The 20,183-nt window shown below is 44.5% G+C and overlaps 1 protein-coding gene across 1 annotated transcript; it reads right to left on the bottom strand.

The window, feature by feature from the left end:
* Window positions 1-582: 582 nt before the first annotated feature.
* GALE (UDP-galactose-4-epimerase) lies at window positions 583-18,835 on the bottom strand. Its single transcript, XM_081961982.1, has 11 exons — window positions 18,753-18,835; window positions 9,002-9,128; window positions 7,108-7,223; window positions 5,952-6,065; window positions 4,787-4,963; window positions 4,585-4,698; window positions 4,430-4,496; window positions 3,612-3,697; window positions 3,220-3,297; window positions 2,547-2,661; window positions 583-2,376 (listed from the first exon to the last, which is right to left on the bottom strand). Exons 2-11 carry the CDS (start codon window positions 9,120-9,122, stop codon window positions 2,321-2,323), a joined length of 1,044 nt encoding a protein of 347 aa, XP_081818108.1. The 5' UTR covers window positions 9,123-9,128; window positions 18,753-18,835; the 3' UTR covers window positions 583-2,320.
* Between the last annotated feature and the right edge of the window lie 1,348 nt (window positions 18,836-20,183).

The raw sequence follows: 20,183 nt of genomic DNA, 5'->3' as shown, positions 1-20,183 counted from the left end.
ATTATATAACATTGATGTCCTGAGCCTTGAAATCCATTTAAATCTCTTGTTGTTCTCCAAATGACTATCCTCACAAGGCTAATATTAGGGGGAAATCAGGGAGATTTCAAAAAATTCACGGGTGAATTACTGGCCAGGAAATGCGTGGAAGTCCTAGATTATCTACATAATAATCTGGAAGGCAGAAAGCATAAAGGTTAAGAAGAAGAAAGAACAAGTCCATACTTGCTAATAATTAAAAAAAAAAAAGTCAAAGTAGCTTCTAACAGAGGAATGGAACCGGAATGCAAAAGAAGATAATTTATGGCCAAGCAGAGGGAGTTGTTCCATCTTGCCCCTTGCAGATTCCACAAGTGCCTGTCATTTGCTCTTCTGGGTTAACACAAAGACTGGAATTTCATTGGATGTTCAAGAATGTTTGGGTCTGAATGAACCCTGAACACAATCTAATCCAGGGGTGTCCAAACTTGGCAACTTTAAGACTTGTGGACTTCAACTCCCAGAATTCCCCAGCCAGCTCTGCTTTTGGGAGTTGAAGTCCACAAGTCTTAAAGTTGCCAAGTTTGGACACCCCTGATCTAATCACTTCCCTAGTGGATAATCAGGATCATCATTACCAGGATTCTGACCAAGTTGTTTGCAGGATGAAAATTAAAATAAAATTTGCTCTTAAGCTGTAAACTCAAGTTGGCATAAGAAGCTAAACATAAATGCTAACCAGACGGAGCCAGATTCCTTATGCTGCACAAAATGCTGCTTGTAAACAGATGGCCATTGATCCAGAGCCTAAAATAGTGGCTTCCATTGGAAACGAGATGGGAGGCGGATTTAGATTATTTTCAGTGTATCAAAACTAACCTGTATTGGGCTTCAACCTGCATAATGAAATCATTTACACAGCCAAGGAAAGTGGTAGTGATTTCCATTAGAACAGGGGTGTCAAACTCACATCATCATGGCATCGTCATGTGACTTATCGGGAATTTCCCCCCCTTCGCTAAACGGGGGGTGGGCATGGCTAGCATGTGACGGATGAAAGTTTGATAGCCCTGCATTAGAAACACATTGGTGGTCCTTACGTCAAAAAATGGAAGTGGGCAAAAGCCATTCTATTGCAAATATTTTAAAGGGCACACCTGTCTAGTCTTCTATTTGCAACCTGAGCAGATACTTTCACAGCAATGAGCAGAATTATCTTGTACTTCTGACCTGGATTTGAAGTTATGACGGTCAGATCTATCCCTCCCCGTCATGTGAGTGTATTTCAAGTACTTAGCAACCGGGCCACATTTATGGCCATCTGCAATGTCCAATGTCCGTCACACGACCTCATTTCATGATGGCTTTCAGCAAAACCATGCCCATAGTGAACTATTGGTCCACCTAAGGACTACAGTGTTTACTTCACCACCACCACCACAAAAAAAGTAGTAAAATTGATGCTTTATGACTATCAGCTATGATGAGAAGCTCCATTATGGTCATAACTTGAGGACTATACTGTTTCCCTACATTACTGGCAGACGCTCTTCTGCCTTTTCTCAATTTACAATCTTAAAGCTATTAGTGGGAGCCTCTCTTTTCAAGACGTTAGAAACACCACTGCATGTAGTACCTTGTTACATCACTATCCAGGAAAACGAAAAGCTACACTAGGAATCTGTGATGTTTTGTTTTGGAGATCAGATAGGCTTTGGACTATAGACTGAACAACATTAAAATTTACAGCTTATGCAGCTTAAAGAGATACATTATTTTTGCTCAAAAAAAAATAAAAGTGTACAGTTTATAATTTAGAAAAAGAAATGGAGATAATGACAAAGCCCACTTCACCACCTACAGGCTTTGTTTTTTGACCACTTAGGTATCCTGGCTCTTCCGCTCAAATGAAAGAATAAGGTCTCTGAAATCTTGCTCTCTTAACCTTAAGCAGCTCTCATCTCTTGAAGCCGAAAAACCCCAAAGGGTTGTGGATTACATTCCCCCAGAGCTAACCAGGCTCTAGGGAAACACTCGGATTTAGTCCTCCAGTGATACCCATCTAGTTGTCCTGCTGCTCATTCAGTTAAAAAAAAAGCACATCGCCTCAGCCAGTAAAAAGACTCTTTGAGTTTCTGGCAGAGAGACGGGATGAGGAGAAGAGAACAGGCCACTGAAGAGGCCAATGGCATCCTCTTTTGGTGTGATCAGTCGGCTCCAAAAAGGAAAGAAGAAACGAGCATGGGCCATCTTCCTTTTTCAAAACTAGTCAGCCCTTGGGTCTGCACCAATGTGCTAGAAGTGGTTGTACGTGGGAAGAGCAGGCAACATCTTCCATCTCCTACTTTTTGCTGAAACCAGCGGGGTTCTGTGACTGCCACCGCCATAAGTCCTCACCTGAAAACAAGTGGGAGAGGAAGGAGAATTGAGAGGAACAATGAGGGTCCAGCTTCTTGCCCTTTAGGTAGGTATCAAAATGTACCAGGAAGGAAGGATGGCCACTCCATTTTCCAGCAGGAGGGGGAAGCAAAGCAGAAATGAGCAGCAAGCAGAAAGTCTCTACTTACACATTTTGTCCAGGCCAAAGATAGCTTTCCAACCCAGCTCCCGCTCAGCTAAACCAGGGTTTGCATAACAAGAGGCTACGTCTCCTCCTCGGCGTTCAACAATCTTGTAGTTTATCTAAAATAAGTAGAATACAATACAATAGTAGAGTTGGAAGGGACCTTGGAGGTCTAGTCCAACCCCCTGCCTAGGCAGGAAACCCTATACCGTTTCAGACAAATGGCTATCCAACATCTTCTTAAAGACTTCCAGTGTTGGGGCATTCACAACTTCTGGAGGCAACTTCTGTTCCACTGATTAATTCTTCTAACTGTCAGGAAATTTCTCCTCAGTTCTAAGTTGCTTCTCTCCTTGATTAGTTTCCACCCATTGCTTTTTGTTCTACCCTCAGGTGCTTAGTAAGTAATAAATAGCCTTAGTAAGCAAGTAAATAGCCTCTCTTCACATTTCTGAAAAATGAATTGGAGACAGTTGCTAAGATGCCAACTGAGAAACTGGTTGAGGTTGTCATAAAATCTAACAGAGCAGATAGCGGATTTCTGCTGAAAGCTCCAGAAAGTGGACAGCTTCACAATAAGATCGCCAGGTGTAGGTCCCAGGCACTTTTAAGTCTTGGCGTAGGAGACCCCCATATTGGCGGTCAGTCCCTGCATTCATCTTGGTTTGTCAGCCTACCTGTCTTCCAGATGCCTTCTCCATGGCTTTGACCATTTGCAAGACCGAGTAGCCAACACCAGTCCCAAGGTTGTAAATCTGTAAGAAAGCAAAAAATTTTTGCTCATAGTTATATTCTTCTATGCTCCTCCTTTGTTGAAGGAGAGGGGGAAGAAAAGGAGAGGTTAAATACAAGAAGATTGGAGGGGATGGTTACACCAACTTGTTTTCAGTGCGGGTCTAGTGGGTGGATGCAGAGGGTGCATCTGATTTAAAGCTATTAAGTTTGGTCTCCTACATTGTAAGACCATTCAGAAATGAAATAAGAAAAATAAGGATTACGAAGACACTCTGCCCTAAGCAAGGCGTTTTCCTTCTCAAAGGGTGGACACTTTTATAAAGAACATCCTTACCTTGCATCCACAGTTCTCCTTGAGCTTCTGCAAGGCTGCAATATGGCCCTTCGCCAGATCAGTTACATGGATATAATCCCGAATGCCTATTAAAGGACAATCGTTCAATGTTCTGTTCACCCAGCTTGGTGCACATGTATTTCCACAACTTTAGGAGATGTGCATTCTCTTGGGCAAATACACACAATATAACAGAGAAGAAATTTTGCACATTAGATCAGGGATGGTGTTAATAGAGTCTCTTTCCCAAGCTATTTAGGAATCCTGCTCAACCAGAACTGTCTAACTCTCTAGTATGTGTCAGTTCCCAGCAAAAAAATTAGTATTTGAGACCCAGGAGGTGAATATATCTAGTAGTTCCATTTTAATCTAGCCCCTGTACACTTCATTGCCCTTTTAACTAGTAGTTTAGTAATTCTACCAGGAAAGGATTTTAGAACTTAAGTTAGTAAAATATTGCCATAAATGACACTCACAACCATTTTTAACCCCAAATAAATTTACTTTTATAAAGCACTTGAAATTTTATGGGACCATAATATCTTCTGGTATTAAATCCTAGAATGTCTTAGAAGGCGATAATGGAATCTTGAGTTTTGGGCTATTAAGATTTTTTTTTTAATGTACATGAAGCAAAGGTGCCTGTCTTACTAAAGTTGCTTAGTCCTGGTTTAAGATGGAAAGAAAGGAAGTCTTGGTTTCAGAAGAATTGGTGGACAATATATTCACATCTTCCTTGGGGGAAAGTCCACTCAGCTTTTTTTTTTGGAAGGGGGGGTCTTCATTTTAAAGTTTGGATGATACTGAGCCCCACGCACCTGTCCCATCTACTGTGTCATAATCATTCCCGAAGATGTTCAGATGTTTTCTGCGCCCCACAGCCACCTGAAAGAGACAGAAGATGGGAAAAAAATGAAAAGGTAAACTGAGAAAATCTTAGTGCAGCTGATCGAGTAGCACAACAACTGTATACCTGGGCAACATAAGGCATCAGATTGTTTGGGACGCCCTGGGGGTCTTCTCCAATTTTTCCGGACTTGTGAGCTCCAATAGGGTTAAAATATCGCAAGAGCACAGCATTCCACTCCTAGGATTAAAAAAAAAGAACACATGAAGTAAATCCAGTGGGACACAGCAGACTAAACGGGAATTAAGGTGCCGTGTTGCTCTCTTACTGGGTCCGCCTTGCACAAATCTTGGATCATCTCTTCAATGAAATACTTGGATTTGCCATAGGGGTTGGTGCAGCTGCCAACCGGGTGCTTCTCATCAATAGGGAGGCAAACGGGGTCTCCGTAGACGGTGGCTGAACTGCTGAACACAAAGTTCCTGACTCCGTGGGCTTTCATGGTCTGAGAGAGGCCAAAAAAGGACAGATGAGCTAGATTCTGAATCGGGTCAGAGGCAGCAGATAAATCTGACAACGGGGGATAATATTCCTTGCACAGGAACCATTGTTTTTTCCAGGCCAGCATGGCTCTGAATGAAGACTGGTGCAACTGACTAGTGCCCATCCCAGTACTTTATGAGAGGATACTCTAGGCCAGTGATGGCTTACCTTTTTGTTGCTGCGTGCTGCAAGCGCACACCCAAAATGCAATGTGCATGTGCCCCCCACATGCACACGCAACCCCCTGCACGTCCCCTACCCCTGCATGCATGCATGACCACCCCCCGCAACCCGTTCCATGCATGCACATGCGTCCCCCCGCATGCCTGTTTGGACCCCAGTGTGCCCCATTCCCCTGCGCATGTGTTGGCAGAGACCCAAAAACCAGCTGGCTGGTGGGAGGTACGTGGACATGCATGGTGGAACAGCTGGGGCGACGGCTCGCGTGGCCTTGGGGCTCTGCGTGCCACAGGTTAGCCATCAACGGCTCTCTGCTGTGGGTTTTTGTTATGGGGTCTTGTGTTAGCATCCAAGGTGGCCTTAAAAGGTCATAAACCAGCTGACCCCCAAGTGGACAGCTTCTAGATGTCTTGGAATCCATCTCCCATATACTACTTGGGGGGGCTACAGAAGCTGAAGTTGAACACATTTGGAGAATTTGGGAAGACTCTGCTAAACACTTGCAGGATGCTGCTGTATAACACACTAACGGTTTCAGGATTTCAACTTCCGGCCAAGGGATTCTGGCCTATCAACATTTCAGCCCTAGAAATTCTGATCTGCAGATCGGTGAAAATGGCCACCCGAACCTTAGTATAAATTCTGGGGTTTTTTTGCTCTTCTCAGATAACATTTGCTGGTGACTGAGTGAGAGCTCCTTCTCCACAACTATCTTCTATTGACTGACTGTAGCTAAACATTCATTATAATCTTGCATAACGGAAACTCACCTCTAGCAACCGGATGGTCCCTGTCAGATTCACCTTGTAATATTCCAGTGGCATCTGGACTGACTCCCCAACGGCTTTAAGACCAGCAAAATGTATCACTGCAGAAAAGTGATGCTGGAAATGGAAGAAGGAATATATAAAATAAAATAATGTCGCTGTTGTTACTCAGAACAAAATTCACCTTCATTGTTGGGTCCCCCCCCCCCCCGCCCCATTAAGTCAAAGGATATTTAACTTTTAAGTCCACTTTCCATTAAATTATTTTAAGGTGGTGGTCTAAACTGAGAAGGCAAAAATATATGAAGCCTGGATCAGAATGACTATTCAATATGTAGCCGATATAGTGACTACATTCCACCTCCAAAGACTCACCAAAATAACCCCACAACATTATCTGAGGCTGCGTTTTTCAAGAGTTTGGATGTACAGTCTCACAAAGGAAAAAAGAAACTCTGAAGAAGGAAGAAAACATTCCATAGGTGCAAGATGTTCGTTTTCCTGCTGAATTTCAGAAGTGCAAATCTGGACTCCAGGGCCACCAACATTATGCTCGGGAGTCTATGTGACTCACACTGCCCATTCCACTGTCAATTATCCACAGAGTACAAAAACTCACTGGCAAATAGTCTTTGCCCATTTGTCTTTGCCCATTTTTTTGGGGAAAAAGGCCAATTCAGATGACTTTTCAACTGTGGTGACAATGCAAAAATCACTTAGTAGCATCCTTTATAGGCAGGTTACTTGCCAAAGCTTTAAGATCCATGGCCTGAGAGCAGAGATCTCCCCCAGCAAGAATGGACTGAGCCATTTAAGAGTTTTTCCATGCAGTTTTTCAGCATAACCAGGCACACTAGACATCAGTGCAGCCATGCTAAAACAAACGTGGCATCAAACTTTTGGAGCAGTTTGCAGAATGTCCTTGGGCAGTACAAAATATCTCGATCGATAAGGTGAGAAACACCCCCCCCCCCAAAAAAAATGGGGAGGGGGGCAATCACATAGGAAAATACAGATGAACCTTTTATCTAGGCAAAGTTAGTGGTACTGCTCAGCAGGCAAAAATTCATCTTACTTGCAGAAACTGAGCCAGTTTCATAATTGGCACAATGAAAAAGGAAAGGTAAACGATTAAATTAGATTAGCGATGTCATCTTGCCTTTTTGAAGAGCTCCTGAAGGGCCCTCTCATCAAGAACATCCAGTTCTTGGAATGGGATCTCCTTCCCCACAATCTCCATCACACGCTGAATACTCTCTGGGATTGCGTTTTCTCCTGTAGAGAGAATGAGTGTTTTGATGCAATGCTGGATGGACTCGGCCTCATGCCAGTCTGAGGGTGCCCTCTTTAGGGAGAAGAGGGTCAGAAAGCCTACCCTTGCCCTTAGTCTGGATGCTCCTTTGGACCTTAGGGATGTCCTGGCTTTTGACTGAAACCATTCCGATCTCCACCATTCTTGCTTGCCATCACACAGGCTAGGGGTCACCAACCCACGGCTCTGGAGCCACATGTGGCCCTTTCATCCCTCTGCTGCAGCTCCCTGTCGCTGGTCGACTACACAATTGATAGGGTTTTCAGGTAGGACAGGTAGAGGAAAAGGACGCCACACTAGGAGGAGACTCTATGATGGGGGAACTGGATTTCCAGTCGGCTCCAGAATTGAACGGGGGGCTTCCAGTTAGGAACTTTGTGGCTCTTTGAGGGTTTAAGGCTGCCGACCCCTGACATAGGCCAGTCATCTCCCCCTCTTGTGAACAGCCAGAGATGCTCTTCCTCTCTGCTATTTGCTCAGAAATACTCTGTCCTGTCAAGGCCTTTGAGGCCAGCAAACTCAAGAAACAATCCTCTGTATTTCTGAAGCATCTTTGCTGCTCATGGGCCATTGAAAGAGAATCTTCAAAGCCTGCCACAGCAATTATCCAGCTCAAATTATAACTAGCATAACCAAGGTGGAGTCTCCTCCTCGCATTCACTTTCCTCCCCTGAACTTGACTTTTCTGTAATGGTCCTCTGTCTTCCTGTAATATCTTTCATTCTTCTCCCTTGTTCCCACGACTGTTAGCCATTCCATCATAACTCCTCCCTCTAACTCCATCCCAGTGGCTATCTGAGTAGGAAATGAGAGCATGACTAGAATCTGACAGTATGTTAAGGGATCAATAAAGGACATTAAGACAAGGGTTTGGCCAATGCCACCCTGAGGCGGAAGTGAAATAGCGCTTTTTTCTATGGGAGTCATTGGGGAAGGCGATACTGTTGGCTCCTCACTCCAACTAAGTCACACTTAGCTTAGTTGAGAAGATCCAGCCGTGATTTGCAAGATTGATGTTACTTACACACGGGGTGATTTGATTCTGCTTTAGTGTGTTCTACAAAATCACACATTGTGGTTTGTAAACCATGATTTATGACTAATGTATTACAAGGTATGGCTGTGAAAGTTGGACCATAAGAAAGGATGAGTGCCAAAGAATGGAGGCCTTTGAACTCTGATGCTGGAGAAGACTCCTGGCCTTGGATTGCAAGGCCATCAAATCGGTCAGTCCTAGAGGAGATCAACCCTGACTGCTCTTTAGAAGGCCAGATCCTGAAGAGGAAGCTCAAATACTTTGGCCACCTGATGAGAAGGAAGGACTCACTGGAGAAGAGCCTCATGCTGGGAAAGACTGAGGGCAAAAGAAGAAGGGGATGACAGAGAATGAGGTGGATGGATGGAGTCACTGAAGCAGTAGGCTTGAGCTTAAATGGACTTCGGGGGATGGTAGAGGACAGAAGGCCTGTAGGAACATTGTCTATAGGGTCACGATGGGTCGGACACGACTTTGCAACTAACAAATTACCTGTAAAGTATCCCATGATGGTAAACATGGCTTAGAGTAAACATGATGGTAAACATGGCCTGAATTCTGCCACTGGTCCAAGCAAACAGTTGCTTGAACAGTCTGTCTACAAACCAGGCACTTCTCCATCAATTTAAGGCGTTCTACTATGTGGAAAACAACAGCCTTGGATGTCAACCTTGCTTTCAATCAGCTCCTGGATATCGCCCTTACCTCGGATGGCATTGTGGAAGTTATCGATAACTACCGGATTATAGCCAGCCTCAACCAGTTCCAGAACACAGTGGCTCCCTATATAGCCAGCTCCACCTGTCACGAGGATCTTTTCCGACATGGTCTTCTGAAAAGTAACAGAAAAGTCTTTGGAGGAAGAGAAGAACTGGTTTCTTTCTGGGAGCAGCAAGGGCATTATGGAGGACCAAGGCCAGAGTGGGCAATTAATTCTCCCAAGAGACCACATGAGAAACTAGGACTGTTATGGAGAGCTGAGCCAATAGGACTATGAAGGCACAGCATGCATGTAACATACATAAATTGAATGTACATACATACATACATACATACATACATACATACATACATACATACATACACACATAACAATCAACTTCAAAATAAAAGCAACCCACGCAGGCTGGACAGGGACAGCCAAAGGGCTAAATGTGGCCCAGGGTCCATAAAAATGCTCAGGTACGATTTAGGCCAACCTGCAGTACTCCAGATGTTTTGGGACTGCAGACTGAACATTCCAAAGCTCTAAATTGGAATTCTGGAGGCTGTGATTTCAACAGGTCCAGAGACCACCAAAATGGGTAGAAGCGGCAATGCCTGTTCCCAGCATAGATTTTCTTGCTCCGATTCGGTGCCAATAGAAATCTTCCTGAGAGAAGTCACTCAAAACTAAAAGGCTAATAAGCTTTCCGTCAGAATCCACAATTGTTGATCCTAGGCTAGAAGTCAATCCCTGTTTATGCTTAAGGGTGGGGAAAAGGCAGGTAAAAACCTGGACCAAGGCAGTCTGGAAAATGGGGTTGGTGCCTGGAGACCGTTCAGAAAGTAAGTGATGATTTATATCAGGGGTGTCCAAACTTGGGAACTTTAAGACTTGTGGACTTCAACTCCCAGAATTCCCTCTGCTGGCTGGGGAATTCTGGGAGTTGAAGTCCACAAGTCTTAAAGTTCCCAAGTTTGGACACCCCTGATATACATGGAAGCAAAAGGATGGGGCAGCCTGAGCAGCGGGGATGCCAAAGAGATAGCAAGGGCCATAGCTCTGCAGAAGTGAGAATTACATGTTTACTAAGCTCTGAATGGGTCTCTGTCAAATATATATATTCTTCCACCTTGCAAAGCTATTGGGAAATTACCAAATCAAATTTGAAACACTTTGCATCAATCTGATAAATTGATACTCCTGAAAGCTTTTAACAGCACAGGGAAGCCCCTTTATATACCCCCACATACATTTCTTCCTCAAAAAGAAATGACATGCCTCCTCTGTGTCTTTTAAGAGCCGTGGTGGCACGATGGGTTAGAATGCAATATTGCAGGCTAATTCACTGTTGACTCCAGGAGTTCGATCTAACTGGCACAAGGTTGAGTCAGCCTTTCATAAAGTGGGTAAAATGAGCCAGATGGTTGGGGGCTATAGGCTGACTCTGTAAACTGCTTAGGGAGGGCTGCATAAAGCACTGTGAAGCGGTATATAAGTCTAAGGGCTATAGCTATAGTCATTTTCACCCTCAATGTTTGCAGAATCAATATTGATCTTGGCTGGAAAAAAGAAAGAAAAATGTGGTTTACTCCTTCCTTCTTGGTCATCGATCTGATGTTAATAAGTATTTCCTTTCCCCAGACATGCGCTGGAGTTCCTGGTGAAAAGTAAGCCAACCTCTGAGCATGAATGGAATTCCCCACCCCGTCTAATTAATGTCAGTCTCCATAAAAGTCCTAATTGCCAGATGCTAACGAGCCTTTATAGAGCTCATCTAACAAATCGGTAGTGCTTGCTTTTGCACAATCCCACGTAACAAGTTACAGACCTACTGGCTTCATTTGTACAACATGCTTAATCTTCGTTAGCCTTTTTAAAAAATTTAGTACCCTCTTTGAGCCTGGCCCATTTGATTACAGACCCAGAAAATGGGTTAATTCAGTAACCAAAATGTCTTTTGTTATGAGATTGTGATAAATGAAAAAAAAAAGGAGACAGGACAACTCTTCCTTCCATCTATCTCCTTCTCATTTTTTTTTTCATTTGGTGTCCTTATTGCAAGGGGAGAAAATCGCCACAGCCCATGATTCAGACACCAGATAATTTAAGTGTTCAGGGATAGAAATTTCCTGACAGTTAGAACAATTAATCAGTGGATGTTCCAACACTGGAGATTTTAAAGAAGGGACTGGACAACCATTTGTCTGAAATGGTATAGCGCAGGGGTCCCCAATCCCCAGGCTGTGGCATACCAGAAACCGGCCGTGCAAACAAGCGAAGCCCCATCTGTGGGATGCAGGCAGCACATGAGACCACGTCCCCCTCCGGTCCATGGAAAAAACTCCATGGAACCAGTCCCTAGTACCCAAAAGGTTGGGGATATAGGGTCTCCTGCTTGAGCAGGGGGTTGGATTAGAACACCTTTAGGGATCCTTCCAACTCTGTTATTCTGTACAAAATATTTTCAGGAGAAACCAGAGAGATCTAATCCTGGAAACACAAATGTCCTTCCCGTTGTCATATTTTTAAAACGTTTAATTTCCTGGTCTTGTTTCTGATCTTTCACACTGGCCTCCTTACCTAGCAGATATTTAGCAGGTGAAGAGTTGCCTGTGCTTCAGAATTTAGACAGAACTCAACTCTAGATTATCTAAGTCTCTGGGGGAACAAGAGCAAACTGAAGCTTCTTAGATCCGTTTGTCAAAATCACATTTAATCCAGGAATGTTGTAGTTCTTTCCCTAAAACCACGTCTTTGCCAGCTCCCTTCCATGCTCAATCATGGACAGAGCCGCTCTCTTTAACACAGAAAAGTTTCTGTCTTTCTGTTCCAGAAGCCTATTAGTATTTATTTTCCAGTCCCTGGAAATAATATTTGGTGAGAACAGACATTCTTCAGTCTGAAAATGACACGGTTGAGGCTTTGCCGGGAAGAGAAGAACTAGACTCTGAAGAGCCTGCTGAGAAGTGAGAGAGGGCCACCTGGACAGAACTGCCGACCCCAAAGGGCCATGAAAAGAGAGTCTGTGTGCACACAGCCACAAGGAAGACATTCATCTTGAAACACACCCCAACAGTTTGCATGCCGGTCAAAGTTTTAGGCTTGATGCTGGATTCAGACTCCGATTTACCTTCAACTGTACATCTGACCACTCAGATGTGGCTGGTTCAATTTTCCTAGCACCTTAGATTGTGTATCTGTAAAATATATTGAAGAGACACGGTGGCTCAGTGGTTAAGACACTGAGCTTGCCGATCAGAAAGGTCAGCAGTTCAGCGGTTCGAATCCCTAGCACCGCATAACAGAGTGAAAGCCCATTACTTGTCCCAGCTTCTGCCAACTTAACAGTTCAAAAGCAGGTAAAAAATGCAAGTAGAAAAATAGAAACCACCTTTGGTGGGAAGGTAACAGTGTTCCGTGCGCCTTTGGTGTTTAGTCATGCCGGCCACACGACCACAGAGACGTCTTCAGACAGCGCTGGCTCTTCGGCTTTGAAACAGAGATGAGCATCACCCCCTAGAGTCGGGAACGACTAGTACATATGTGCGAGGGAACCTTTACCTTTAAAATATACTGGTTTCTGGGATCCAGTCTTAGTTCCTCATTCTTGCTTTCAAGATCTTCCTTCGCTTTCCCGCTCCTTCTCTCTTAATTCCTAATTTCTCAATAATACTTTCCCTTCGACCCTTGCTCCTTCAACTCTACTTAGCTGTCCAAAAGCCATTCACGAGAACGTAATCCTTTCCCTTTTGTAGCCAAGAATGACCTGAAACTGTGTCGAAGCTCCTCTCTTCCTCCAGCTCAAAAGTTGGTACAATTTCCAGTACAAAAAAATGGTACCGAGCACGAGTGTCCCTCTGCATGTAAGGACCAGACCGAAGCCTCATCCCTCCAGTGCTTCTTTTGCCCCCTTTTAACTACTCAATCAGGTAGAGCAGTGGCCCCCAACCTTTTGGGCACCAGGAAGTGGTTCCATGGAGAGAGGTTCTTCCATGGACTGGAGGGGACGTGGTTTTGTGTGCTGCCTGCATCTCATGGATGGGGCTTTGATTGTTTGCATGGACAGGTTTCTGGTATGACACGGCCCACTGCCGGTCCACAGATGACCCCCGAGGTAGACTGCAGGCTGAAAGGAGTGGAGGGTAGGATATCATTTCCTCCTTCCAGAACGGGTCTCCAATCTTGGCAACTTTAAGGCTGGAGGACTTCAACTCCCAGAATTCCCCAGCCAGCATAGCGGGGAATTCTGGGGCACATAGCTGGCTGGGGAATTCTGGGAGTTGAAGTCCTCCAGCCTTAAAGTTGCCAAGGTTGGAGACCCCTGCTCTAGAACAGTGTTTCTCAGCCTTGGTCACTTTAAGACATATGGACTTCAACTCCCAGAATCCCCCAGCCAGCATGCAGCACTTGAAGTCTAGGCATTTTAAAGTGGCCAAGGTTGAGACCCACCGTCTTGGCCAAAACAGAAGCTCAGAGCACTATTAGCAGTTGCAGTGTTTTCCTTTTCTGCCTTTTCTCAAGGGGAACAAACCATCTGTCTGGCTCTCCCTTGCTCCTCCACCCATCAACACTCAGGCTGGGCCAAAATCATGCTGTCACTCCAATTTTGCTTGCTTTACATCTGCTGCCTCTGCTGAAGGGCAATTAAACCTGTCTTCCAGGAGAAAGCAAAGAGATCTAATCCTCCAGGAAACGGCTGTCCTCCTTCTTGTCATTTAAAAAAAAAAATTAATTTCCTGGTTTGGTTTCTGTGACCTTTTATACTGGTCTTCCTAGCAGTTATTTAGCAAGAGGAGTGTCCTTTTGCTAGTGGGGGAGTCTAATGTCCAATGTTTAGTTCCTCCTTGTCAGGTATTTATGAAATATAGTGGATCATTAGAGCAATATAAAATCCTGGCTATTTGGCTTCCACGCTGCTAGCAAGGTATAAGGTACAAAAGTTAATGGTTCCCCTCGCACATATGTGCTAGTCGTTCCCAATTCTAGGGGCGTTTCAAAGCCAAAGAGCCAGCGCTGTCTGAAGATGTCTCCGTGGTCATGTGACGGGCATGCCTCAAAGCCGAAGGCGCATGGATCGCTGTTTCCTTCCCACCAAAGGTGGTCCCTATTTTTCTACTTGCATTTTTGCATGCTTTTGAACTGCTAGGTTGACAGAAGCTGGGACAAGTAATGGGAGCTTACTCCGTTACGTGGCACTAGGGATTCGAACCACTGAACTGCCGTATAGAAGCGATTAAAAAAGGATCTGCAGCAGTTCACTTTCTTCCTCCACCGCCAACCTTTTACTTGGCTAAAAGCCAACCTTGTTCCGGATGTAGCGATTATTCACTATTTACTCAGAGAGATTAAAAACCAGAAAACTGAACACTTGGTATGACTGGCATAATGGGCTGACAAAACGTCCACCCACTGGAAGAAGAGATCTGAGCTGGGCTGCACTTCCCACAGCTAGTTCCACGTGGGCAAAACAGGCCAAACCACCAGCAGGCATGCAATTGCACAGCCAAGTTGGCAACACCTTGTTCACACCTGGGCCGTTTGCTGGAATCAGAACACAGGGTAACCTTAGCAAAGGGGCAGTGTGACGTTCCTTCTTTGTTTTATCCATCGAAGCCGAGACCGGCCCAACCGGAGCCTGGTGCAAAAAAATTCATTCTCACGCAAGGACATCACATAATAGGATTTCCTCGCCTGTAGTCCAATATAAAGGGACGTGGTGGCTCAGTGGCTAAGACGCTGAGCTTGTCGATCGGAAAGGTAGGCAGTTCGGCGGTTAGAATCCCTAGCACAGTCTAACGGAGTGAGCTCCTGTTCCTTGTCCCAGCACGTAAAAAATGCAAGTAGAAAAAATAGGAACCACCTTTGGTGGGAAGGTAACAGCATTCCATGCGCCTTCAGCATTTAGTCATGCTGGCCACATGACCACGGAGACGTCTTCGGACAGCGCTGGCTCTTCGGCTTAGAAACAGAGATGAGGACTGCCCCCTAGAGTCTGGAACGACTAGCACATATGTGCGAGGGGAACTTTTACCTTTAGTCTAATATATTGGGTGAACCAAGTTAATCGATTTTTAAAGCACGTTTTAAAGCAAGCTTAACAGTGAATCTAGCTGACTGGCTTATTCACAAACCATAGTTAAAACAACTATCGTTCAGCACAGGGATTCAGAATTTTTTTGGAACAAATTGGTAGTATCTGTTAGAACACTGCTGAGAACAGTTCTCCAAAAAGTAGTAAGATAGCTCCAAAATGAAATTTGATTGCATTTCATTCATAGAGGACATATTACTATTCCATCAGTTTTAAAATGTTTTTCCAGTTTGTCACACTATAATGTAACGATTCTGTGGAATTCATAAGGGACTTTAGAGCCAAAGCAAATTTAACACTTCTACTTAGGGAAATATGTACATGAACCCAACTGCAAGGAAGGCGCAACCAGGAATTGATTTGATGGACCAAGAAATCATCTCCCACTTGCCAAACCTTCCATCCTTACGATTTTTAGCTTTGTGCACATCAACTACGATTGCCATTTTGCTGTGGCTCTTTTTAAACAATTGTATGTGGCAAATGTTTGCCCCTTTATCCAGGAATCACCCAGTCCATCCACATGAATAAGGATGCAAAACACACCATTTCATAGCTGAAATAATTTCACACACACAAGTTTCTTGCTGAAAAACAAGACTTTCTACATTTCACATGCAAGAGTTTGAGATGGGACCTTTTGTACACTCTTACAAGCCAGTAAGATTTCTATTCTAATGCGGTGCATTGCTTGGCTCAGCCCACCATGGGATTCACTTGGTTTTCCCTTAACACAGGGGTGTCCAAACTTGGCAGCTTTAAGACTTGTGGACTTCAACTCCCAGAATTCCCCAGCCAGCATGGCTGGCTGGGGAATTCTGGGAGTTGAAGTCCACAAGTCTTAAAGTTGCCAAGTTTGGACAGTCCTGCCTTAACACAAGGTTGGGCAACTTCCTCACAACTAAGCTACAACTGTCTCCCTCTTGACATTTGCAGGTGAAATTACTAACCAGGGAGGGCCACCTTCTCTTTCAGGTTTTTAAGTGGGAATGGGAACAGCCTCCCCACACCCTCAAATAAATTTGCTGAGAAATTGGTTGATTTCTGCTGCAACTTTGGGAGAGGGGGGGAGTTTAGGGACGGGATTAATAGTGGAATTGGAGTAGTTTCTCTTCAGAGCCCCCCATTCCGATATTTATCCTTATTGCAACAAAAATAAAGTGTACTAAGCATTAGTCCTTCACTTTAGTAAGGGGAGGATGGGATGCTGTGATCTCCTAGTGTGCTATAAACTGCCTATTCCTGTTTTAACACATTGTTAATTGCGAAGTTGTGTCTGACCCATTGTGACCCCATGGACAACATTCCTACAGGCCTTCCTGTCCTCTACCATCTTCTGGAGTCCATTTAAGCTCAAGCCAACTGCTTCAGTGACTCCATCCAGCCACCTCATTCTCTGTCGTCCCATTCTTCTTTTGCCCTCCGTCTTTCCCAGCATCAGGCTCTTCTCCAGGGAGTCCTTCCTTCTCATTAGGTGGCCAAAGGATTTGTGTTTTCTCTTCAGGATCTGGCCTTCTAAAGAGCAGTCAGGGTTGACCTCCTCTAGGACTGACCGGTTGGATCGCCTTGCAGTCCAAGGGACTCGCAGGAGTCAGCACCAGAGTTCAAAGGCCTCCATTCTTTAGCGCTCAGACTTCCTTATGGTCCAACTTTCACAGACATCCATTGCAACTGAGAAAACCATAGCCTTGACTATACATGCTTTTGTTAGCACTTTAGGTGAGCCTTATAAATTGTCCTCTTGCTCCAATATTGGATAGATCATCTATGGAGATTCTCAGTCATCCAAATTGTCCCAAAAGAGTCCCCCCCAAAAAAAAGGCAATTGGACTCTGTTTTTCCTTGAAGACATTTCCCTTCTCATCTAAGAAACATCTTTAGTTCTCATCCAAGAAGCTTCTTCAGTTCAGAAGCTTCTTCAGTTCCTTGAACATCTTCAAGGAAAAACGAAGTCCAGTTGCCTTTTTTTGAGACACCGGATAGTTTGATTGCTCAGACCTGGAACAGATTTCAGGAAGGTACTAGACATGTACTAGTTTGAATTCCTAGAACTGCCAAGATGTCCATACTAGGGTTAAAATGACAGAAGCAGCTTTGCACCATAATCTCTGCCCTGCCTGGGTGTCTGCTTGGACACTCCAAGTTGTGTGAAAGGGAGTGGAGCTGTTATTGTAGGTCCAAAAGATATGTTACCAACTTATAAGTGCGTGCAAAACATCCCATCTCAAACTGCTGCATGTGAAATGTGGAAAGTCCTGTTTTCAACAAGAAACTGGTTTGTGTGTGTGTGTGTGAAACTATGTCAGGTATGAAATGGTCCATTCCTTGACTGGGAAGTTTAAAAAAAAATACAAAAGGCATCCATAGTGAAACTCTTAGACATTATTGCCAAGAAAAGCATAGAACCTCCTAATCCCCAGCTATTGATCTCAATTTTTTTAAAAAATCTTTGCTTTTTATGAGTTTGAACAAGCAACTTGTACATCTTCAAACTTCACTTAGCCGCAGTGGTTTCTGCCTGCCTCCCAGGCCAAAAAGGCTGCATTTCCTTCTTCGGACAATCCTTCTAGAGCAGGGGTCTCCACCCTTGGCAACTTTAAGCCTGGTGGACTTCAACTCCCAGAATTCCCCAGCCAGCTTGAAGTCCTCCAGGCTTAAAGTTGCCAAGGCTGAAGAGCAGTGTTTCTCCACCTTTGCAGATGAACATGGGGAAGGAACTTCAACTCCCAGAATTCCCTTGCATAGGTATGCTAGACTGGTACGTTGGGGAATTCTGGGAGTTGAAGCCCAACCATAAGCTGTCAAGGTGGATTCTAGGGATACAGGATGCAGAAAAGTTTCCCCAAAGGCAAAGAAACCCGAGTTCACATCCTCAGCCCTTCCCTTCCCGGTTGAAATATCTGCCTCCCAGCCAAAGCAAGGTGCTGGGTGCCGGCCGGGAGAGGGCAGCTCCCGGCTTGCCAGTGCCCAGCAAAACTTCCCACCTTACAGAGAGTGCTCGACGTACGACCACAATCGAGCCCAAAGTTTCGGTTGACAGCGGTTAAGTGAGTTTTGCCCTATTTTAACGACCTTTCTTTCCACCTCTGTTAAAGAACTACTGCAGTTGTTAACTTAAATCACTCGGTTGTTAAGTGAATCTGGTTGTCCCATCGACTTCGCTCATCAGAAGGTCGCAAAAGGGGATCACCTGATCCCAGGACACTGCGACCGTCATAGCTTATGAGTCAGTTTTGTCAAGCATCTGGAGGTTTTTAAGAAGAGATTGGATAAGCATTTTTTCTGCAATACTATAGTTTCCTGCACAAGCAGGGGGTTGGACTAGAAGACCTCCAAGGTCCCTTCCAACTCTGTTATTCTATTCTTTTTCTATTCTATTCCTAATTTTAATTCTAATTCTATTCCTATTCCACCTTCTTGCCCGTTTTCCGACCCACTAAGGCGGAGATCCGCATCGCCTCCCCGTGACCGTCTCCCTTCTTAAGCCGGGCGGCAGGATTCCTGCTCAAACCTTACTGTACTGTCCCCCCAACGGGGAATACGGAAGTCCCGTCTCCCTCCCCACCCCCGGCCATCGCACTCCATTTCTCCCGGGGGTGCCATTCATTCAACCATTCACACGTGCAGCCGCCCCGCCACTCAGCCCGCATCTTCCTCACCTGCAGCCTCCGCCGACTCCTTCCGAAGCAGCGAAGTCGCGGCCCCTTTAAGGGCTTCTCCCGGACTCGCTGCCTTCTTCCCTTTAGGCCACGCCCCCGCGGGTTGCACGGTCGCGCGCCGCCTCTTCCCCATTGGTAACGTGTCACTTTTTTGTCCCGCCTTCTTCCCGCCCCTCCTGGTACGGAACGTGGCGAGGACCAAAAAAAAAAAAGGTGTCCCAATGCCACGCATCCTTTATGGATGGAGAGAATGAGATGCAGGGTGTTAGTTCTCCTATCCTGTTTTAGGAAGGCAGCTAAGGGGAATTTTTCCCGCCGGAGGCTGCAAATGGGGATTCTCAGCCTGGAAGAAAACAGCAAAGTTCTGAGGCTGCTGTATATTTTCAGTAACAAGCTTTTTTTTTTCAAAAATTCCACACTTATTTACAAATATTTACAAATATGTAAGTATTTACAAATGTAGGCACTATCCATTCTGTATGCTGTGTTTGATACTTATGCATAATGAAAGTATCTGAACATTATGATAAAGTGCCTTCATCGTTTTTGCACAGCTGTTTTGAGAATGTCAACCATTATGTTTCCTATCCCACAACAGGATGGAAAAAACCCTTAAGGTGCAATGCTTCAACTGTGGGCAGAACCAAAGCCAAGTAGTCTGAGGAAAACGGTGAGATTAGTCTTTATTTATTTATCACATACTTTTATTTATTAATTACATTTCTATACTGCCCATCTCACCTAAGGGACTCTGGGTTAGGAATAGACAACTATGGCCCTTTTATAACATGTGGACTTCAATTCTGCAGAGGTTTTTTATATTATTTATGAAGTTTTTTATTAGATAAACATTAAAAACATTGGACATAGTGCGACATTTCTGGCATAAATGTTTCCATATAGTGATTAGATCTTATAACAATTACATTTTATATTACATAGGTGTGTGTAGTCAGTCAGATTACCTGTCTGTTGATCCTTTCTTTTATATAATTACTAATCATACAAATTCATATCCAATTTCTACATACAGTATCACACATTCTTAATTCTGTAGAGTGGGTGTCCACAAGTCATCAATGAACTTGCCCATCCCTGCTCTGGGTGGCTTGTTGGGGCACAGTGGTTAGAATGTAATACTGCAAGGCTGCTGTCAGCAGTTCAATTCTGACTGGCCGAAAGTTGTCTTCATCCTTCTGAGGTCTGTAAAATGAGAACTCAGATAGACTCTGTAAACCACTTGGGGCTATAAAGCTCTATGAAGTTGCATATAAGTCTAAGTGCTATTGCTGTTGTTACTCTCTTGCTAGAAGCAATTTCAGCATTTGGCTTGTGTAGTGTGACACTTGGAATCTACCGTATGTTTCGGCGTATAAGACGCACACTTTTCCCTCAAAAAAGAGGCTGAAAATCTGGGTGCGTCTTATACAC

The sequence above is a fragment of the Natrix helvetica genome, assembly GCF_964273705.1.
Source record: "Natrix helvetica genome assembly, chromosome: 9".
NCBI lineage: Eukaryota > Metazoa > Chordata > Lepidosauria > Squamata > Natricidae > Natrix > Natrix helvetica.
This window is presented reverse-complemented; position numbering and strand designations above follow the sequence as displayed.

Excerpts from the sequence above, each read along its gene's own strand:
- GALE (XM_081961982.1), bottom strand. The coding sequence starts at position 9,122 with ATGTCGGAAAAGATCCTCGTGACAGGTGGAGCTGGCTATATAGGGAGC. Across the intron at positions 7,224-9,001 it reads CTTCCACAATGCCATCCGAG|GAGAAAACGCAATCCCAGAG; the intron begins GTAAGGGCGATA and ends TTCTCTCTACAG. Across the intron at positions 6,066-7,107 it reads TTCAGGAGCTCTTCAAAAAG|CATCACTTTTCTGCAGTGAT; the intron begins GCAAGATGACAT and ends TTCCATTTCCAG.